At 38.1% G+C, this 20,659-nt stretch overlaps 1 protein-coding gene across 3 annotated transcripts in view; it reads left to right on the top strand.

The window, feature by feature from the left end:
* Positions 1–359: 359 nt before the first annotated feature.
* The window catches only part of CDK15 (cyclin dependent kinase 15), a 75,159-nt gene continuing 54,859 nt past the window's right edge, over positions 360–20,659 (top strand). For 2 of the 3 annotated variants that reach the window (XM_045559719.1, XM_045559718.1), the window contains exons 1-6: positions 447–569; positions 1,288–1,437; positions 1,654–1,748; positions 6,148–6,227; positions 16,094–16,188; positions 16,941–17,003. In XM_045559719.1, coding sequence (XP_045415675.1) covers positions 447–569; positions 1,288–1,437; positions 1,654–1,748; positions 6,148–6,227; positions 16,094–16,188; positions 16,941–17,003 — 606 coding nt within the window. Of the gene's footprint in view, positions 570–1,287; positions 1,438–1,653; positions 1,749–6,147; positions 6,228–16,093; positions 16,189–16,940; positions 17,004–20,659 lie in introns of all 3 variants that reach the window. The other variant, XM_045559720.1, reaches the window with a different exon arrangement.

Below are 20,659 nucleotides of genomic sequence, written 5' to 3'. Positions count from 1 at the left end.
TAAAGGTAGGGATAAAATACTCTTCAACATGTCCACTTTAGCAGCAAGGAAGCCTAATAAATATCAATATCATTATGAATGATAGCATGTAAATATCATTACGTGGATAAACAATGTAAATTCCTGAAGACTATGTATACCAACAGCACTAACTTGTGGCTGGAGTAAGAACCTTAACTGTGCCAGATTTTATTCTATCCAATATTAGCTGCATCGTTTTCAGTTGTGCACGTATGAATGCAAGCAACCGCCTTTCTGATGGAGAGTTTCTTGCGCTGATAAGGAAAAACTGCTGAAGTCATGAGGCTGCTCCAGGCAGAGCCCTCATGTGAGTCATATGAAAGCTCCACACTGCTGACCTCTGGCAAAAAGGGAGTGAACGAGGATAGGAGAGGCAGAGGGGCAGAGGTTCAAGTGCGGGTTTTTCTCCTTGAACCTAGAAGATTATGGGTCAAGAGCTGTGTGCAAAGACTATACAGCCTGGATGCAGCTGTTATCACCGTGCCGAGGGAGGCGAGGCACACAGCTGTCGGAGGAGTCAGCCTGAGACGATGGAGGCTGCGTCCGAGGTATTTGTATCCCAGGAGGAGCATCTTTTCTCTATTGATAAACCAAGGAGTTCAGACACTCCCTTTCTATAGCGGGGTCTGATTCTTCTGCGGTAGGTCTAAACCAATAAAAAGAAAATTCTATTAAAGTCACAGAGAATTTATGGCTGTAGTTATCAAATTTGGGGATTTTCTTGTAAACCAAAAAAGAAAAAATAATTCTTGGCTTTGGGCTGCATGAAACACACTCAACTTGAATTTGAGAAAGTAGTTGTTCTCTGGAAATCTCTGAGGTACTAAATTACAGAGCTGAACCTTAAAAGGCAAGCCGCAGTACTGGTTGGTATGCTGTGGATTCAAAATTTCAATAATTAACTCATGATTATTAGTAATGCTGTACTAGAGGACTATTCCCCTAAAGCAGTAAATTAAGTGGACATGAAAAACAAGCCTGAGTTAAACAGAAAAAAATTGGAAAACATCCATCCAAGAGATTTAGGTTAACCTAAGTATTAAAGACATATTTTTAGGTGAAGAAAGAATGCAGCATTTCAGCAGTTGATACTATTATGGTCTTTTTTAGGGATCTGACTTTGAAGAAAGGTGTCTTTTGGGGGTGCAGGAAGGTTAGAAAACATTTGAAGAATGAAAATCAAGCAAATGAAGAAAAAATGGTTTTGCCAGGCACTGAATCTTGACTTTGCATAAATTTTATTTCTGCTCTTTCTTTTTTCTGTAGCTAACAGACCTAAAAGAAGCATCATATTCCATGACTTCATTTCACCCCCGGGGACTTCAGGCTGTCCGTGCCCAGAAGTTCAAGAGTAAAAGGCCACGGAGTAACAGTGATTCTTTTCAGGAAGAGGATCTGAGGCAGGGTTTTCAGTGGGTGAGTGAGCAGCTGATGTTGATCAAGAAGCATTTAATGTGTGCTTGTCTAGGAGGCCGGCCCTTCCTTCCAGGGCAATTACCGAGAGAGCCTTCCCAAGTATGCTCTGGCAATGCTGTCTTACTTCCCTGGGGGGGAAAAGTTAACACTAAAAATGTGCTCCTTCTCTCTTCTCCACCTCTCACCCACCCCCCTCCTCCCATTCTCCTTAAGCAGAGGAAGAACCTTCCTTTTGGGGCAGCCTCATCTTACTTGAACTTGGAGAAGCTGGGTGAAGGTTCTTATGCCACAGTCTACAAGGGGATTAGCAGGTGAGTGACTCATAGGTGGGAGAGACTTTAGAGATGAGGGTCCCTCGCCCTCTTATTTTACATTATAAAGCCAGGGAGACATCACAGAAGTTCACAGCATTCAGGACCCGTGCTAGACACCCTGGCCAATAGGGAGAGAGAAGCGATGATTTAAATAGGTTCGAAAGAAAAACAAACCTGCATTGCCCTAATTAAAATCAGCATACTAAAATGTTTATCAGCCTTTCCTCTCTTTTATTCAATTCAAAGACTTGAAACAAAATAGGCTGTCTCTACTACTGACCCAAGGAACAGTTACCACTCTTTAGGGAGGTGGGAAGCGCAGTTGGTATCTCTAAAGGGTTTTTTATATCCTTCCCTAAATCATGATGACAGAGGTTTGCAATGGCAACCTCGAGTTTGCTGCTTCATTCTTGCACCCTGCCTTCATAGAAGAAACTGAAGTTGGTGCCTGCAAAGTATGGTATACGCAAAAAATTATGAATCCTGAGTTTTCTCCATTGCAAAATACACAAAATGTCTGGAGAATAAAAATACTACTTATCCAAAAGCCAAGTACCCGTTCTGGTAAACAACAAACTTTGTTCAATATATATAAAAGATCCATAAATTTTACTCTTTTAGCTAAGGTTGGAAATTTGGAAGGAAGGTCTTATTTCTTTAATTTACCTTACTCCAATGGAGGAAAATAATAGCTCAACAGTGGTTAAATGTTAATTTTAAAAATGTAATATATATACAAGACTAAATATTTCTTATTTATCTTAGTATTTGTGTTATTTGTTATTTTTACTTGTTAAAACAGAATTGTAGGGGAAATACAATTTTAAGTATATTGTATAGAAGGAATTCCTTTCTATAGACTGTCCTAGGAAACTGAGAAAATAAAAGATTTCCTTCAAGAAACACGGCCTACCACTAGGATGGAAAGTGCTTGAGAAATATTTGTCCATGTGCACAGAGCTATAAGTAGAAGTATATTCTTTGCAGCAAGTTTTATAATAAAAAATAAAAACCTGATCACAAACATCCATTAATGGAGAACTGGGTAAATAATCACCATGATATGGTAGCAGCCATCAAAAGTATGAAGTGGATATACTAATATGAAAAGATCTCCAATATTTAAGAGAAAAAAGCAGTTACAGAGCAATATGTACCCAATGAATCCCATTTAGAAATAAGCACTCAGATATACTGTACATGTATAAACTTGTAGGTACATAGAAGAGTCTGGGAAAATACACAAGAAATTAGTTACTTCTAGTGGCTGAAACAGGGTAGGAAAAGGGGGATTACTCTTAAATTTTACTTTCTTCCCTACCACATAGGCATTACATTTAAGGTAAAAAAAAAAAAAAAGATGTCAATGATTCTCTAATTTAGAGTTTTGATATATTATAAAACTACAATAATTAAAATCATATAGCATACATAAAAGAAAAGACGTATCAAAGAAACATGATTTTAAAAAGTTTAGAACAGCCACAAATCCAAATATTAGTGAGATGTAATAAATGATCATGGTGGTATTTAAAATCATCAGTGGAAAGAAGACAGTCCAATAAATGGAGCTGGAACAATTGTTAGCCATTTGGAAAAAGTGAATATACAATATGAATTCCCAATGGATTAAAGAGTTAAATGAAAAAGAAAACATACAAGAACTAGAATAAAATATGAGTGAATTCTGTGTAAGCTTTGGACTGGAAAGTTCTGTCTGTATGCATAACACTCAAGTCAGAACCTATAAGGGAAGATCAGAAGTGTCCATAGTGCCCATCTATCCAGGTATGTCCCAGGGATCTCTAATTCTGAGACACCTTGTTAGAGATTTCATTGAAACGTTACCATGGTCAAATTAATTTGGAACACCCTAGAACAAAGTCAAATGTGATCCTTTATTACAGGAGCTCTAAGCATTTAAAAAATGTTAACCTACATCATGGCTATCTAAGAAAGATGAAGGTTAAAGTATAAAGCATTTTCTAAACATATTTGACCCAACTCTTTTTTCAGGAAGGTGAGGGGAGAATTTCACAGAGCCATGCTTTGAGTAAAACACTTTGGAAAATACTGACATCATAAAAATTTTAAACAATTTCAAAGATATAATAAGGCAAACCAAAGAAATTAGTGAAAAGTATTTGTAAAATATTTCAATAAAAATATACAAATATACAAATCACAAGAAAAGATTAATAAACTTATGAAAATTCCATTCCACAAGTACTTAAAGAAATAGAAATTAAAATGTGAGAAACCTTTTTATCTATCAAATAGGCCAAAGAAATAAAGATAAAAGCAAAAACAAACCCACAGCGATAGAGATATGCCAAAGGGACACAGGAGCCAAACTGAAAGAGCTTCCAAAGGACAAAGCTTCAAAAATTTGATCAACAAAATTAATAAAGTAGTATTTGTTTTGTATAAATATAAAATAATTTATTTTGTATAAATGTAAAATAAATGTCTATGAGTTCATACTGATATATGTGAATCAATAAAGTAGCAAATGGGACAGAAGAAATAAATCCCTCATACAGAAGAATTCCAAATAATTTAGGTACATAATGCACCTTCAGTGAGGGGTACTTACAGTGACATTCATCCAAAAGTACATTATGGAATGGGGGAACAAAAGAGCAACGTTACAGTGGAGAAACCTGACAAACACTACTGCAGACAGGTGATTAAGGTCAACATGGAAAGTCATAAATCATGATGCTAGTAGACACCCATAATATGATGTGATAAAAAAGGCACTTTATTTCCCCTAGACCCATAACAGTCTAACTATGAGAAAAAACATCAGAAAAATTCCAAGAGAAGGGCGTCTTACAAAATACTTGACCAGTACTTCTCAAAACTGTCAAAGGCATCGAAAACAAGAAAAGTCTGGGAAACTGTCACAGTCAAAAGATGCCTAAGGAGACATGACAACTAAATGTAATCCTGAATGGGATCCTGGACAAAAAGAAAGAGGACATTAGGTAAAAACTAAAGAAATCCTAATAAATTATAGACTTTAGTTAATAATAATGTACCAATATTAGTGCATTAATTATAACAAATGTACCATATTAATGTAAGATGTTAACAGTAGAAGAAACTGGATGTGAGGTATATGGGAACTTTCTGTACTATGCTCTCAATTTTTCTATATTTCTAAAACTGCTCTAAAAAATGAAGTTGATAAAAACAAAACCAAAATCCTCCTCAGTATTTGTGAGGGAGTGGTAGAATGGCCACTGTCATGACCAGTTCACTAACTGATCACTCTGTGGGACAATTTGGGAACATGAGTTCCAATCAATGAAAACATGTGCCCTGCATAATCTTTGATGTAGCAATTCCACCTCTACTTTAAGGAAATAATTGGGACTGTGTGAAAAGATTTATCTACTAATATGATCATCATGGTATTTTTATAATAGCTAAAAGCTAGAAGCAATTTAAAAGCATTTGGAATTGGCTAAATACATTGCAGTATATTTATATGATGAAATATTACATCATTATTAAATATCACCTCGTACAAGAATGAATAAGAGAAAATGTTAAATGGAGGAAAAACAGGTTACTGACAATACGATAGGAATACCACATTATTAAAAACAGTATGTTTGTACCTGCATTAAAATCATCTTTGTTCTCAGCACTTAGCTTGATCATGAACAAAATGATGAATGAGGGGAGGGTAGGAGGAGATGAAGAGGGAGAGATCAGCCTGGGCAGATTGGGTAGCACTTAGAAAACCATTGTAAGAATTTGGCTTTTGTTCTGAGTAAAATGTGGAGACATGGAGGATTTTGAACAGAGAAGTAATTTGTTTTGACTTTCATTTGAAAGGATACATCTGCCATTCTGTTGAGAGTAAACAGCAGGAATATCACAAGTGTACGAGCAGGGAGACTGCACCAAAGGAAAATGAAAAGAAAAATACACTTCAAAATATTATGAGGATGGATTTGGTGGGGGTTTTTGTTTTTGTTTTTTAGAGACAGGACTTAGCTCTGTCACCCGAGCTAAAGTGCAGTGGCATGACTATAGCTCACTGTAGCCTGGAACTCCTGGCCCCAAGCGATCCTCCCACCTCAGCCTCCCAAAATGCTGGGATTACAGGCGTGAGCCAGGACACCCGGCCTGGTGGAGTTTTCTCTGTGCTTTTCTATATTCTCCAAATTTTCTATAATGAACATATATCACTTTAGTAAAGAGAAAAAATGTTTTGGGATACATATATATTAATATATATACTTTTTATTTTGAGAAAATTATAGATTCATATGCTGGAATATATTTTGAAGGAAAACTACTTTTGTTAATCCATCTTTAGTATAAATTGCTGCTTTGAACCATTTCAATAAGTGTGTGCCCATCACCCCCTCTCTTCTAGAATAAATGGACAACTAGTGGCTTTAAAAGTCATCAGCATGAATGCAGAGGAAGGAGTCCCATTTACAGCTATCCGAGAAGGTAAGAACAATAAAAATGGACCCAATAGATTTGTTTTGAGTCTTTTATTTAATAAAAATGCATTGCATATATCCATTCAGCATCTATTTTTGATACTTCTAGAAGTAACATTACAATTAAAATTTTATTCTTCATACAAGTTTTCCAAGAGTATGTACTATTAGTTTATCATTTATTCTTGAAGAAATAAAGATTTAAAACTATTATATCATTTGACAAAAAAACTATGAACTCAGTGAGTAATTACTAAGATGTTCCATGTGTTTGGCCTCATGCTGGGTACTAAGGCTATATCTTTTTTTTTTTGGAGACAGAGTCTCGCTGTGTTGCCCGGGCTAGAGTGAGTGCCATGGCGTCAGCCTAGCTCACAGCAACCTCAAACTCCTGGGCTTAAGCGATCCTACTGCCTCAGCCTCCCCAGTAGCTGGGACTACAGGCATGCGCCACCATGCCTGGCTAATTTTTCTATATATATATTTTAGTTGACCAGATAATTTGTTTCTATTTTTAGTAGAGACGGGGGTCTCGCTCTTGCTGAGGCTGGTCTTGAACTCCTGACCTCGAGCAATCCACCCGCCTCGGCCTCCCAGAATGCTAGGATTACAGGCGTGAGCCACTGCGCCCGGCCTAAGGCTATATCTTTATAACCCCAGAAAATTCCTATAAAAGAGAAAAATATAAAATCACACAAATTCTTAGTGGGAAATTTGCCTGATCATAACATGGTGTTTAGATAGCACTTTTTAAACGCCAGGAAGGCAGGTATTTTTACCTGTATTCTTCTCTGTGCCCTGGGCAATATATCAAATGGGTGAGGAAGCTGGTGTCAGACGAACTTGGGTTTGCATCATAAGTCTACCAATTACTAGTGGTGTGACATTGGGTAGATTACTTCACCTATCTAAGACTCAGTTTATTGCAGAAAGAGGATAATAATAGTACCTCTTTCATGGAGTTGTTATGAGGATTAAATGAAAATATGCATATAAAGCATTTATCACAGAGTCCATTTTCAGAGTTCAACAAACGTTGCCTATTCTATTCTTCTTTCCCTTGTTGATGTCTTGTTCACCATCAAGGTGACTAATAATTTATAATATAAAAATCAAGAAGCTAATATAGTGAAAATGAATCATTAAACATCCAACTTATCAACTTTTATTATATGAGCCATTGGAAATAAGATGATGATAGGATTGCTATCGTTTCAGCAAAAACTCAGAGAAATAGCACTTTCCTGGCTTTACTTTCTCCCCTTTTATTTCCCTTTTACTTCCCTCCTTTACTGAACACATACTATATACAAAGCATATTGCTGGGTGTTGTGAAGGATAAGAGAAAGCTTCCATCTTTGTTCTGTCATTTTCAGTCTTAACAGAGCAGCTGATTCCAGTTACAAGTGTATAAAAGCCATTGTAAACTAAGATGAGAATGAGTTAGTCTCAGTGTGGCTAATGGAGTCAGTAGATTTTGAACTGAGCTTGGAAGAATGGGTTATGCAAACAGGCATGGAAAAGGCAATTCAGAAAATGAGTTTATAACTGAATTTGATACCATTTCTAAACATGTTTCAGAGCCCCTGGGAAATACATCATTTTGAATTTAAGTGGAAGGGCCAAATGCTATCAGTTTAGCTGGAGATTCATCCTGGTAGGATCAGGTGCATTCCGGGGCAAAGCATGGTTTTAAGTGTTTGATATAATGGAGGCTACATTTACTAATATACTTATTAGTGGTCCCCAGGAAAGGATGATCAGATTTGGAAAGGGATGTGTGGATAGGTTGAAGAGTATTTCTGAAGATAAGAGAAACCCTCATGTCACCTGCATAAGGGGAGAGTCTCCTTTGTGAGCTCCAGTGTGTCTATTGCTTAAGGTTGGCTTTGCTCAGATTTTGCCCACAGCCAAGTTTTTCAGGTTGACATTTAACTGTAACAGTGGAACTTTTGCCAGTTTTGCCAACAGATGGTTCTCAGCATGGTTCAGAAAAGCTGGATCCTTTTATTGTTCTGTTTGCTAAATGTTTCTTTCATTGCATATTTACCAAGGAATTGCCTCTCCATCACAGGTGTTTACAATTACATTTAGTATTCAAATGTGGACTTTCTTGGTTTGTTTTATCGACTTACCTTACTGAATGCGTTGCTTGTATAATATTAAAAACCACAAAAGGATTTTTGACACGTTGAAGGTTGTTAGGCATCCAATTTCCAACAATGAATGTTTCTTTTTCCACCAGTGTAAAAGCTTGGAGCCCTTGTTAGAGGAGCCCTCTCCCCTCAAGAAGATATGAGGCTTCACTTGAAAACTTTGGCACTGTCCCATTTTTCCTGTAAGGACTTTAAGGATGTGAGACCAGGGAGACAGGAGGTTAAATGAGAAGGGCTGGAAGGCAAAATACGAACAGCTGGAGTTCATTAGTTAAAATCCAGGGTCACTAGCTAAAAAGGCAACCGAAAGCCATGTGCAGAAAAACTGAACAAGTAATGCAGCCTTCTTTAAAAAGCCTTGAAGCAGGAATTACTTTTCCTGAACAGTTTGGCTGCCCCGATGGTATAGCAGCCCAAGATTTATTAAGTATGATTTTACTACATATACAGGCTCTCCATATATAGGTAGAATACATGTGGCAGTTTATTAGTCTGGTCATTTGGAGTACTATTTGTAGTACTCCAAAACTATTTGTTTTCATTTGATCCTAACATGTACTATTATGAAATTAGCATAGGCTACTTTTCACACCTCTTTCAATCCTCTTAACAACTGTTAGAGATAGATATTATTATTATTCCAATATATAACTGGACTCAAACCAAATCTCTCTGATTCAAAAATTCATATAATTGGATGCCATCCTAGCACCTTAGAAAATGTTTTATAATTGGCTCTAGAATTATATTTTAAATGTTTAATTTTACAACTAGGACAGCTAATAAGTATAGTTTATTATTAACTAAATTATTATTATTAAGTTTAGTTAATAATATTTAGTTTTATTAAACTTTATAACAATATCTTAATTATGTGCATTATTCTAAATATCTTTCTAGAAATAGTCAACCTTTGGCTTAAACCTAGGACTTTCAGGCTATTAGCAGCATTTTTTTTTTTAAGGAAGGAGTCATATTACATTTTTTGAGGACCAGGCATATGACATAATCTCCCCCTCACACACACACAATCTTTTTTTTTTTTTTTTGAGACAGAGTCTCACTTTGTTGCCCGGGCTAGAGTGAGTGCCGTGGCATCAGCCTAGCTCACAGCAACCTCAAACTCCTGGGCTTAAGCGATCCTACTGCCTCAGCCTCCCGAGTAGCTGGGACTACAGGCATGCGCCACCATGCCCGGCTAATTTTTTCTATAGATATTTTTAGTTGTCCAGATAATTTCTTTCTATTTTTAGTAGAGACGGGGTCTTGCTCTTGCTCAGGCTGGTCTTGAACTCCTGACCTGGAGCGATCCGCCCGCCTTGGCCTCCCAGAGGGCTAGGATTACAGGCGTGAGCCCCCTCGCCCGGCCACAATCTTTTTTTTTTTTAAACACTTACACCAACTCTAGGAAGTAGAATGTGTTATTTTTGTTGTATAGATAAAGAAATCTCTGCCCCAGAGAGATTAGGTAACTTGTCAGAGGTCACGGAGCTAGTACTCAGTGTTGTTAGGTATTAGAATCCATAACTATTCTATTTAAAATCCTTTCTACTTTATTATGGTGAATTTAGAAATGCTTAACTTAAGCATTTATTCTTTAGCAACAGTAAAAATAAAAGTAGAAATCTGTTTTTATGATACATCCTACATAAACATTAAGGAAAATGCAGAAGAAATATTTTCAGAAAATAATGTATCATATTATATATTCATCAATTCTGATTCTGTCATTGATTCTACAGTGCTGGTCATTGCAGTGTTTAAATTAGAAACAGTTTCAGCTGAGGATCTTTTAAGATCATTCTCTAGCAGAAAACATTACAAAGTAATTATTCCCAATCCATATACGAGAAAACTGAGCCAAAAATAGTGTAAGGAACCCCTGGGAGGTCATACAATGAGGCAGAGGAGGAATATGATTAGAATCTCTGAGTTACCAATTACTGCGAATAGACTAGGGCAGGCCTGGTTGACAAGAAGTCTGCCATTGAATGCAATCAAATCACATCACAGATATATTAATAGCATATTCACATATGTATAGTTACATCTTTATAAAACAGAATAATGCCAAGACAATGGTCTGTCATCAGGATTATAATTCCAAAGAAATCAGAAAAGAACTACTTATCTGACATTTGTCTTAATATTTATCTAACACTTACCTAACTTTATCTAAATTATTTTTTTTTCTTGGAATGTATAACTTGACTGCTTGACTTGATTTGTGATTCTCAGGGAAAATGTAACATTAGGGACTACAAACTCTTTCTTATTCAATGTCCAATGAGAGTTGGGAGTGGGATCAATCACTGATTCCTACATAAACTCATTACAGCTGTCCTGGTCTTTACTAATTCACAAGCACTCACTGAGCACCACATGCCGGGCCTGTGCTAGTGCTGGAGATGCAGAGACAAGGCCAGGCTCCATCCGTGCCCTCATGGAGTGAACAGCCTAGAGAGGGCTCTGACTGCCAGGCACTGACTACATACAGCCATGTCCTAGGACTTGGAGAGTCGGCCTTGCTCTCATCATCATTATCTTTTATATTTTCTTCTAAACTAAAGCAGAACAGGGTAGAGTAACACTAAAACATTATGACCTACTGCACTTGCAAAGCTTCAATTTTCCTAAAATTTTATTAAACTACAAACCCCAATGAAATCAACAAAACCAAGAAATTAAATATTTTTATCTTTGTGAGATGAAAATGATAATTTTTCTAAACTATTAAATGTCTCACATATATGCGAATCAGATTAAATTCCATTTAAAGTTCCACCAGTTGGCCATACTAAATACCTTTTGGACATTTAAAATAAAGAAAGAAGTACTTTACATTTTTGTAAACACACTGAATAAAAATCAGGTTTTTCCTGACCTTTGGAATTATGTTGTTTTCTTTTTTTTTTTTTTTTTTTTTTGAGACAGGGTCTCTATCGGCCAGGCTAGAATACAATGACATCATTATAGCTCACTGCAACCTCAAACTTCTGGGCTCAAGCAATCCTTCTCCCTCAGCCTCCTGAGTAGCTGGGACTATAGGCGAGTGACACCAGCCTGGCTAATTTTTCTATTTTTTGTAGGGAGGGGAGTCTCGCTCTTGCTCAGGCTGGTCTCGAGCTCCTGGCCTCAAGCAATCCTCCCACCTCAGTATCCTAGAATATAGATGTGAGCTACTGCACCTCGCTCTATGTTGTTTTCTTCATGTTTTTCCTTTGGCACCCTGGGTATTCTCATGAACATACCAAGTAATGTATGTAAAAGTCTTACAACAATGCCTGGCATGTCTTAAATGCTCAATGAGTGTTAGCTATCATCACCCTCATCATTATCAAATTATTTTAGAAGCAGTCAAAGAAATTCCATGTGACTTGCCTGGAATTAGGGACAATTCTTAAAGACACAAAATAAACTGGAGTATCTTAAAGCTCCTCCAATTTATCTTTGTGTTTTTTCTTTACAAAATAAGTATACTTAGGATATGTGAATTATAAAAAACAATAATTTTATGAAAATCAGAATTCTAATTTTAGGATCTTTCCCCTTCTCAGTTGACTTTTGTGTCCCTCAGCTGTTTAGTTTGCAGAACAGACACCACATCCTGCTGTGAAGTTTATGAGATGTCATTGAAATTAGAAGAAAGAGGACCTTTTCCTCCTGGGTTTAAGACCTACACATTAAGACCGTGGGCATTTTAGACCCCTCTGGTGGATGGACCAAATGATTTACCAACAATATTATGAGATAAATGCTTTAAACATCATCTTACCTCTCATCTGAATTTCCTATTCTTAACTCAGCAAAATTTATAGTTTTCATAAAACTATTTCAGCAGTTTTGGGTGTTAGAAAAGTAGTAATAGACATGGCCATAAAACATACAATATTTATACTCCAATGATGGAAACGACTAAAAGAAACAAGGAATAGAAGCATCTTCAACAGAACACCCTTTACCAACCAACTTTAAGTATTAAATGATATTAGGTAATTAGTAACCACTAATTTGAAGATAAATATTTATTGAGTGCCAGACATTGCTCTAGGCACTGAGGATGTGGAATAAGCAAAAAGACAAAAGTGCTGCTCTCAGTGGAGTTTACATTCTCAAGGGTGGAGACAGACAATAAGTAAATATACATATACACACACATATATATATGTGTGTCAGGTGGTGGTGATAAGTGCTATGGAGAAGAATAAAGCAGGGCTCAGGGGTAGAAGATCACTGGGGTGGGATGGGGTGGAGGGCTGCAATTTCATCTAGAATGGTCAGGGAAGCCCGTACCTTATACATATCATTTGAGCAGAGAGGCCTGAAGGAAACATGGGAGGATGCATGCAGAGAGCTGAGAAAAGAAGGTTACAGGCAGAGCAGGGTGGAAATGTGTCCACAAGTGTCTGAGGAACAGTTAGGAGGGCATGTGGCTAGATCCAAGAGAGAGCAAGGACAAGAATGTGAGGGGACATCAGGTCACGCTGGGGCGTGGCTGCATGGAGTAGGGTGGGCCTTCGCAAGTCCTTTGGGTTCACTCTGAGTGAGATGAGAGGCCACTGGAGGGCTTGGAACCAGGAGGGAATGCCCTGACTTTCATTTGAGAAGAATCCCAGTGGCTGACTATTCTGTGAAGACGAGACTGAAAGAAGGAAGGGAGGGAGCAGGCAGACTAGTTAGGAGGCATTTGCAGTAAATTAGCCATCACATGATGGTGGCTTGGCCCAGGATGTGGCTAGAAGGGAGGTCTTCTGGACATGTTCTGAAGGTATTGCCAACAGATTTGCTGATGGGTTGGATGAGGGTGTGAAAAAAAGAGTTGAGAAAGGGTTGCTATTTGCTAGAGTGGTGAATCTTCATGAAATGGTGAATGGTTTAAAAAGATTTCTGCAAAGAGATTATGGATTGAAGATAAGACTAACAATACAAATATAAGTGAACAACAGAGAAATGCAAAATGAACACTTTCTTACTCCTACAAAACTGAAATTATCAAGACAACTATCTGAAGTAAAGATTTATACCCATCATTGTTAGCAGTAAGCCTCATCCTAAATAGATATTCTTCCTCAAGCTTTTTAGCAAATGATAGTATGATTAACATACATGCCATCGTGATTTTTAAAATAAGCATCCAGGGTTTTAGTAATATATTTAAGCAAGACTAAAATTATATTAAAAATCAAATTAAAATATTTTTACAATATTCTTAGTGATTTTAGCTTTACCACATCCTTTTAAAATCTAATTTTGATGTATGCTTTGTGATATGTGGGGGGGGGAAGGGATTCATATAATAATTTATAAATAAAAATACACAGAAAATACAAGCATTCTAGGCTGATGCTCAGAAATCATTGCTGCAAATATGGAAGGTGTTGGCGGGGCCCGGTGATTCACACCTGTAATCCCAGCATTTTGGGAGGCCGAGGCAGGAGGATGGTTAAGGCCAGGAGTATCAGCCTGAGAAAGAGTGAGACCTCGTCTCTACAAAAACTAGAAAAATTAGCCAGGCGTGGTGGCACATGCCTATAGTCCCAGCTATTCGGTAGGCTAAGGCAGGAGGATCGCGTGAGCCCAGGAGTCTCAGGTTGCAGTGAGCTATGATGATGCCACTGCACTCCAGCCTGGGCAACAGAGCGAGACCCTCAAAAAAAAAAAAATATATGAAGTGTTGAAAACTCTAGCAGAAACATACCATAAACAAAATTTTAAGACTGGGAGGGAAGTTTAATGGGGTTCAAGGTGAAAGGGAGGGACAAGAAGCTGATGGCAGAGATATTAATTCTAATTTGCATCTGTGTAATGATTTACTTTTACCAAGCATTCTAGGAATGGAATTTGATTCCATCCTCATATCAACCCTGTGAAGTAAAGTCAGAAAAGACAGTATCTTTTTTCATAAGGAGTGAATTAAGACTTGGGTTGAGATACTCTCCAGAGCTTACTCAGATAGAAAATGACAGGGCCAGGATTCATATTAGGGCTTCTGGCTCTATAGACAGTTCTCCCTTAAGACACTCAATAAATACATTTAATAAATTAAGTGCTTACTCTTGGCTGAGTGTTGTACTAGGTGATGTGGCAGTGTCTCAAAAAGAGGGAAAGTTATTCCCTCTGTTCCAGGGTAGCCTTTAATCTGAGACTAGGGAGATTAAACAGATGCCCGTGAAACTGTTTATTACATTTCCAAAGCAATGCATTTGTAAAAAGTGAAATAATAAATTTAGCCCATAAAGACTCTGGAGGCAAAAAGTAAAAATTAGAGCATTAGTCATTAGAGCAAAGTAGGGTTAACAGGTGTGATAGAGCTCCTTTGGTGGTGAAGTCAGTTCAAACTGACTTCAGTAAAGAAGGAAATTCACTGGCTCACAGATCTGATACCTGCAAGTTTGCGGGCACAAACAATGCAACCAGGAAGCCATGTCTCTCGAATACCCAACACTGGTTTACTCTCCCAGGCATACTGTCACCAGGTGTTGGTAATCTGACCCGAGCAACTCCTGGCTAAATCCCACAAGTTTAGCCTTCACAATAAAAAAAGAAAGCATCTCTTTCCTAGTGGCACCGGCAAAGTAGGGCTCTAGCGAGCTTGGGTCTTGTGCCTGTTTGTGAACCAATCACTGTGGCTGGGGGGGGGGTGCTGTGCTCTGATTGGCCGGTCCTGGGTCACATGCTCACTCTTGGGATGAGGTGGGGTCAGCCCTTCCAGGATAGCTGGGTTGGTTCCCCAGAGGAAAATGGAAGTATCCCCACTGGAAAGGTAAATGGTAGGAACGGTTTTTCCTACAGCTGCTGACTAACTGATCCTTTACGTTTAAAAGACGCTGTTTCTTCATGAAGGCATGCCCTGTGCTAAAACTCATTATCTCCTTATTGTGCCTTCTCTGGTCCCCGCCCTCCTGAAGCCAGGGGCCCTCCTATCTCTGGAACCCTCAAAGACAGCCTTTCAAACCCCCTCCTAGTCACTCCTGGCCTTTTGTTTGGTAATTTCTCTCCTTTAAGGCTGCATTTAGCAAGCTAATAATAACCTGTCATTGAGGAGACAACAGAAGGTCCTTGGCTCTCTCCACCTTCACCTCCCTGGGCTTCCCAAGTGTGGTTCTCTCCTCCTTTCAAGTTTGCATTTTCTCCTTTCCACGGAGTTTTACATTATCTTAAGAAATTCTCTCCACTTTCTATTATGTTCAATAATTCTTCACCCCCTGCTTTTATTCCTACCCCCTACCAATCACTTCCACCAGTTCTGTTGGCCCCTTGTGGGACTTGGAACTTTGGAGACTGGTCCCATGTTGCCAAGTCCTACTCTAGAAGGCGGAACACTCCATTTCCTGCTCCTCCGACGGCCTTTATCTCTCCAGGCCTCCTCTCCTGTAGCTCTGAAGCAGGGATGATGAGATTCCCAGAGGAGAGCGTTCACAAAGTGCTTTCTCTGAGTGCTTTGATGAAATTGATTAGGTAAATGGAAGCATTTTTTGCAACCTCTCTAGCCTGTAGGAACAGTAAGTTGTATAAATGTAATGATTTGCCATTTTTTTAAATAATGAAGATCCTTTGTAATTTTAAGTATTTTCTCTCAACAAGAGATTTTTTTTCAGCAGTAAAAAACCAGAATGCTTGATTTTAAATGTCTTTAAAAAATAAATACTTCCTGATATCTTTAAAGCAGAACTTTCATTATCAATGCTTAATTTAACATTTTGTTTAATTTTTCTAGCTTCTCTCCTGAAGGGTTTGAAACATGCCAATGTTGTGCTCCTACATGACATAATCCACACTAAAGAGACACTGACGTTTGTTTTTGAATACATGGTGAGTTGTTCCAGCATTTTACAACACATGAGGAAAAAGCCTGGTGCTCATATAATGAATCTGTTAATATTTTATGGCATGATAAAACTTTCATTACAATGTGGAAGGTATCATGGAAATTTTCATTATTGTGATTAGTAAAGCCTTATTGTTCTTACATCCATCTTTAGTCCTGCCTCTTTACCCACTATTTTTCCCCTCCTCAGCCATAATAAATAAAGATTTTGAGTTTGCCTCCTAAGTAAAACTTTTGCACTTATTTTTAATCTGTTTTTAATCAGTATCTGAGCAGAACCCAACATTTTTTGATTGACGATAAAGATATAAATCACAAGATATTTAAAAATTGTATATAAGCTTACTAAAGAATAACTCATTTTGTCTTTTTGGAAGGAAAATATTCAAATAAGCAGACAGAAATCATAAGGTATGTGTACTTGACTTGCCTCCAAGGATACTTGGAGAGTGAAAAATTCCTGTGTTGTCGTGTTCAGTGCCAGTCGTTTAAAATGAGCATCTCTGTTTGTGCGGAGAAACAGGCTTCTTTCTAAGAGCAGCCAGTTAGAAAGACACACTGTGTTTGACTTTAACAGCAGGGTCTCAGAAAACCTGGTTATGTTCCTTGTGCACCTTATTCTCAAAAATTCTGAACTTCGTAATATCTTCAGACAGTCAAGTCTATGGTCTGCTTTAGGATACTATCCAAACACCACTAAATTCACTCTCTTCTCTTTCTCTGCTGTTTCATGTAGCACACAGACCTGGCCCAGTATATGTCTCAGCATCCAGGAGGGCTTCATCCTCACAATGTCAGAGTGAGTACATTGAGGGTCAGGATTCTCCTCTGCCTTACCCAGAAAAGGAGGAAAAGAATTTTGAAACAGACTGCCATCACAAAGTCCCATGATACTAAATAAGAAGATGGACATTAGTGATATTCTAGAGAAAAGAAAAAAAAAAAAGAAAGAAAGAAAAAGAGTTGCCCCCAAAGATACAGAGCAATGTCTAGCTGTTTTCTGGGCAGCCTAGTACTGTCAGTCATTGGCATCAAGCAAATGTGTCTTTAGAAGTACAAGCCAATTAAGGAGATTACAGTATAGGGAAAACATAAATCATAAAATAAATACCTTCTTCATGGCAGACTACAGTGGTCTATGATAAAGTTTGCATTGCCTATTCTAGCAGATCCTATCCTATATGTGGGATTAACTTCCACTTTTCCAGTCATTAGAATAGAAATAATAATAAATTTAACTAGCTATAATTCTACATCTGTTATAAATTTTAGAAACCACTTATATTTCATAATTTTCATTCCCTAAGGTTTTATTGGCATTAATTAATTGATTGGCTTTTAACCATATGAAATTTGTATAAGACATATTTATTCATTTAACTTATATTTATTTATGTATTCATTTATGCATTCATTGAAGAAATATTTATTGAGTACTTAGTGCTAATTAAGTTCTGGGGTTTCAATAATGAATAAGTTGTGTTTCTTATTTTCAATGAGCTTAAAGTCCGGTAAGATATGTAGACTTAAATAGGCAGTGAAAAGCTAAGAGCTAAGGCCGACGGCCACGGTAACTAGGAATACTATGGGAACACATAGTAAGGGGGCCTAACCTAGTCTTGAAAGTAGGGAATTAGAAAGGAATGTTTGAGGGCAAGGGATTGAGGAGAGTAAAAAAAATTTGAAATAGCTGTGTCGAAACTGGGAAAGAGAACTATAATAACTAGGGAAACCAAGAAGGAATATCCAGTAGTGTGTTAAGGACCCTGGTAAGGGTGAAACCATTAAATTACCTGCATGATCATGAGATTTTCTTTTTATGGCAGTGTTTAGCAATTTGAATAGAGGAGCAGAGAAAGTAGACAGTTGGATTGATTCAGAGTTGGAGTTTCAGAGACGAAAAGGCAGTTGGGCAAGAGAGTTGAGCAGATTGTCAGGAGAGAGGGTAAAGTGCTGGTCAGTGGCTTCTAGACTGAGTCTAACCTGAGGGAAGGAAGTGCTGATAGCCACAGAGAGAACAGAAGGGTCAAGGACCCAGAGGTGTTGATTAAATAGAAGATGGAGAAAGAATGATTATGGGAAAGTGAGAAGATTTTCAGGCCTGAGTGACTCTTACATACTAGACACTGTGCTAGTATGTGAAAAAAAGACATAGAAGACATGATTCCTGCCCTCAAGGGACTTACATTCAAAACAGGAGATGGGAAATATACACCAATACTATTATAAGACATTTATGTTTAATGCCAAGTAAGAAGTAAGACCCAGTACTGTAGATATCCAAAGATGTCAAAAATACCTTCCAGTTTTAAGAGGTTTCAGACTTTAAAAGATCACTGCCTTTCAAGAGGCTGGAATAGGGGAAGATGTTATAGGGAGAGGAAATGTTTTTAGCAAAAATACAGAGTAGGAAAGTAGAGGATGTGTTCAAGGAAGAGGACCCAAAGTCATGGATTGTTAGGGACCACAGTGTTTTTCTTTCTTTTTTGTTTAAGAGAAAGGGTCTTACTCTCTGGTCCAGGCCGGGGTCAGTCACGCAATCATACGTCACTGCAGCCTTGAACACCTGGGCTTAAGCGATTCTCCTGCCTCAGCCTCCTGAGTAGCTGGGAATACAGGCATTTGCTACCACACCTAGATAATTTTTTTTTCAGAGATGGGGTCTCACTATGTTGCCCAGGCTCACAGTGTTTCTCAGTCTGCAGGTTCTGATTTATTAGTGGGTTATGAAATCAATTTGGTGGTTAGCAACCAGGATTTTTTAAAATAAAATAAATAGATGAGAAGAGAATAGAAAATATTAGAGTGCATTGCATTTAGAAAGAGTAAGTATTATTTTGTGCAATCTTTTTCCAGTTGTAACTCTACTTATATTTATGTGTAGATATGAATACTGGATACAAATGTATTTGTTTCCCTGGATTGCAGTCAAAAAAGCTTTAAAGCACTGACGTGATCTGAATTCTTTATTTTGCAGAAGAGGAATTCAAGGTTTCAGAGGACAAGCATTTTGCCTGAGGTTATAGAACCAGCTTTTGCCATTGCTAAAAGTGATTCTTGGTTAAGATGCTTCTCCACTATGCCATACTGCATTTCTGGTTCTGTTGGCCTAAAATATGGAATATCCTAGTGAAATGGGATACACAAGTCTGGAGAAATAGATTGGGTAGGTGGCTAAGAGTCTCGCTTTCTAAAAATGTGGACTTTATTCATTAGATAGTAAAGTCATTAAAGAGGTTTGAGTTGAGAGAGAATGACATGATTGGAAGGAAATTTATATTACTGTGGTCTGTGGGATGGATTAAAGGGAAGAAGAGACTAGAGTCAGGGATTCCAGTTAGGAGTTTATTGATGTGGTCTAGACTGGTGCTTTTCAAACTTCAGTGAGCAGACAGATGACCTGGGGATCTGATTCAGTAAGTCTGGAGTTGAGCCTCAGCTTCTGCCTTTCTAACATGATCCAAGATGATGCAAATTATGCTGGTCGAGGACCAAATTTTGAGTAGCAAGGATCTAGGTAAGAAGCCAGGTGTGGTGGCTCACGCCTGTAATCCTAGCAGTCTGGGAGGCCGAGGTGGGAGGATCGTTTGAGGCTAGGAGTTTGAGACCAGCCTGAGCAATCATGAGAACTCATCTCTACAAGAAATAGGTGGCATGGTGGCACCTGTAGTCCCAGATACTTAGGAGGCTGAGGCAGAAGGATCGCTTGAGCCCAGGAGTTTGAGGTTGCAGTGAGCTATATAATGAGGCCACTGCACTCCAGCCTGGGCAATAGAGCAAGACTCTGTCTCAAAAGAAAATAGTAATAAAGGCCTAAATTATGACAGTGACAGAATGGAAAAGAATGTGAAAAAAAGTAACAAAGAAGAGTTTAGCCAGGACTTGGTAACATGAACAAAAGAAGGGAAAGGATGGAGCCAAACACACCTGATTTTGAGTTTGACTGGGAAAATTATAGCTCTAGTCCCAGAAATAGGAGAAGTTGGTTTGCAGAGAAAGAGGAGTCTTGTTTTAGACATGCTGAACTCCTAGCTGAGATGGGATATGCCAAGGGAAGTGAGCCAGCAGGCACCTGAAGAGGACACTGATGCTCAGGAGGGAGAAATGAGCTGGAGACAGAGATTTGAGGGTAATTGGCACGTGGAGTTTACAAGACAAGAGAGTAGACAACCAAAGAGTAAGTATACAAAGAGGGGAGGAGTGCTGATAGAACTTTTGTCTTTAGAGGATGAGAAGAGGAACAGGACAGCAGGGAATGCAGGGAAGCAGCTTTTACGAAGGTAAAGCATCTAGAAAAATCTATTGTTGTGGAATTCAGGGAAGAAACAATTTCAAGGAGAAGGGCGTGGTCGAGAGTATGACAAGGAATACAGTTACAAATCATACTCTTGTCTGCAAGGACTTTGAGGATTTGGGAGGGATACACTAATAAACGGAGGGAGACACAGAGGAAGA

This window comes from Lemur catta, chromosome 8, assembly GCF_020740605.2.
Source record: "Lemur catta isolate mLemCat1 chromosome 8, mLemCat1.pri, whole genome shotgun sequence".
Lineage (NCBI taxonomy): Eukaryota > Metazoa > Chordata > Mammalia > Primates > Lemuridae > Lemur > Lemur catta.
This window is presented reverse-complemented; position numbering and strand designations above follow the sequence as displayed.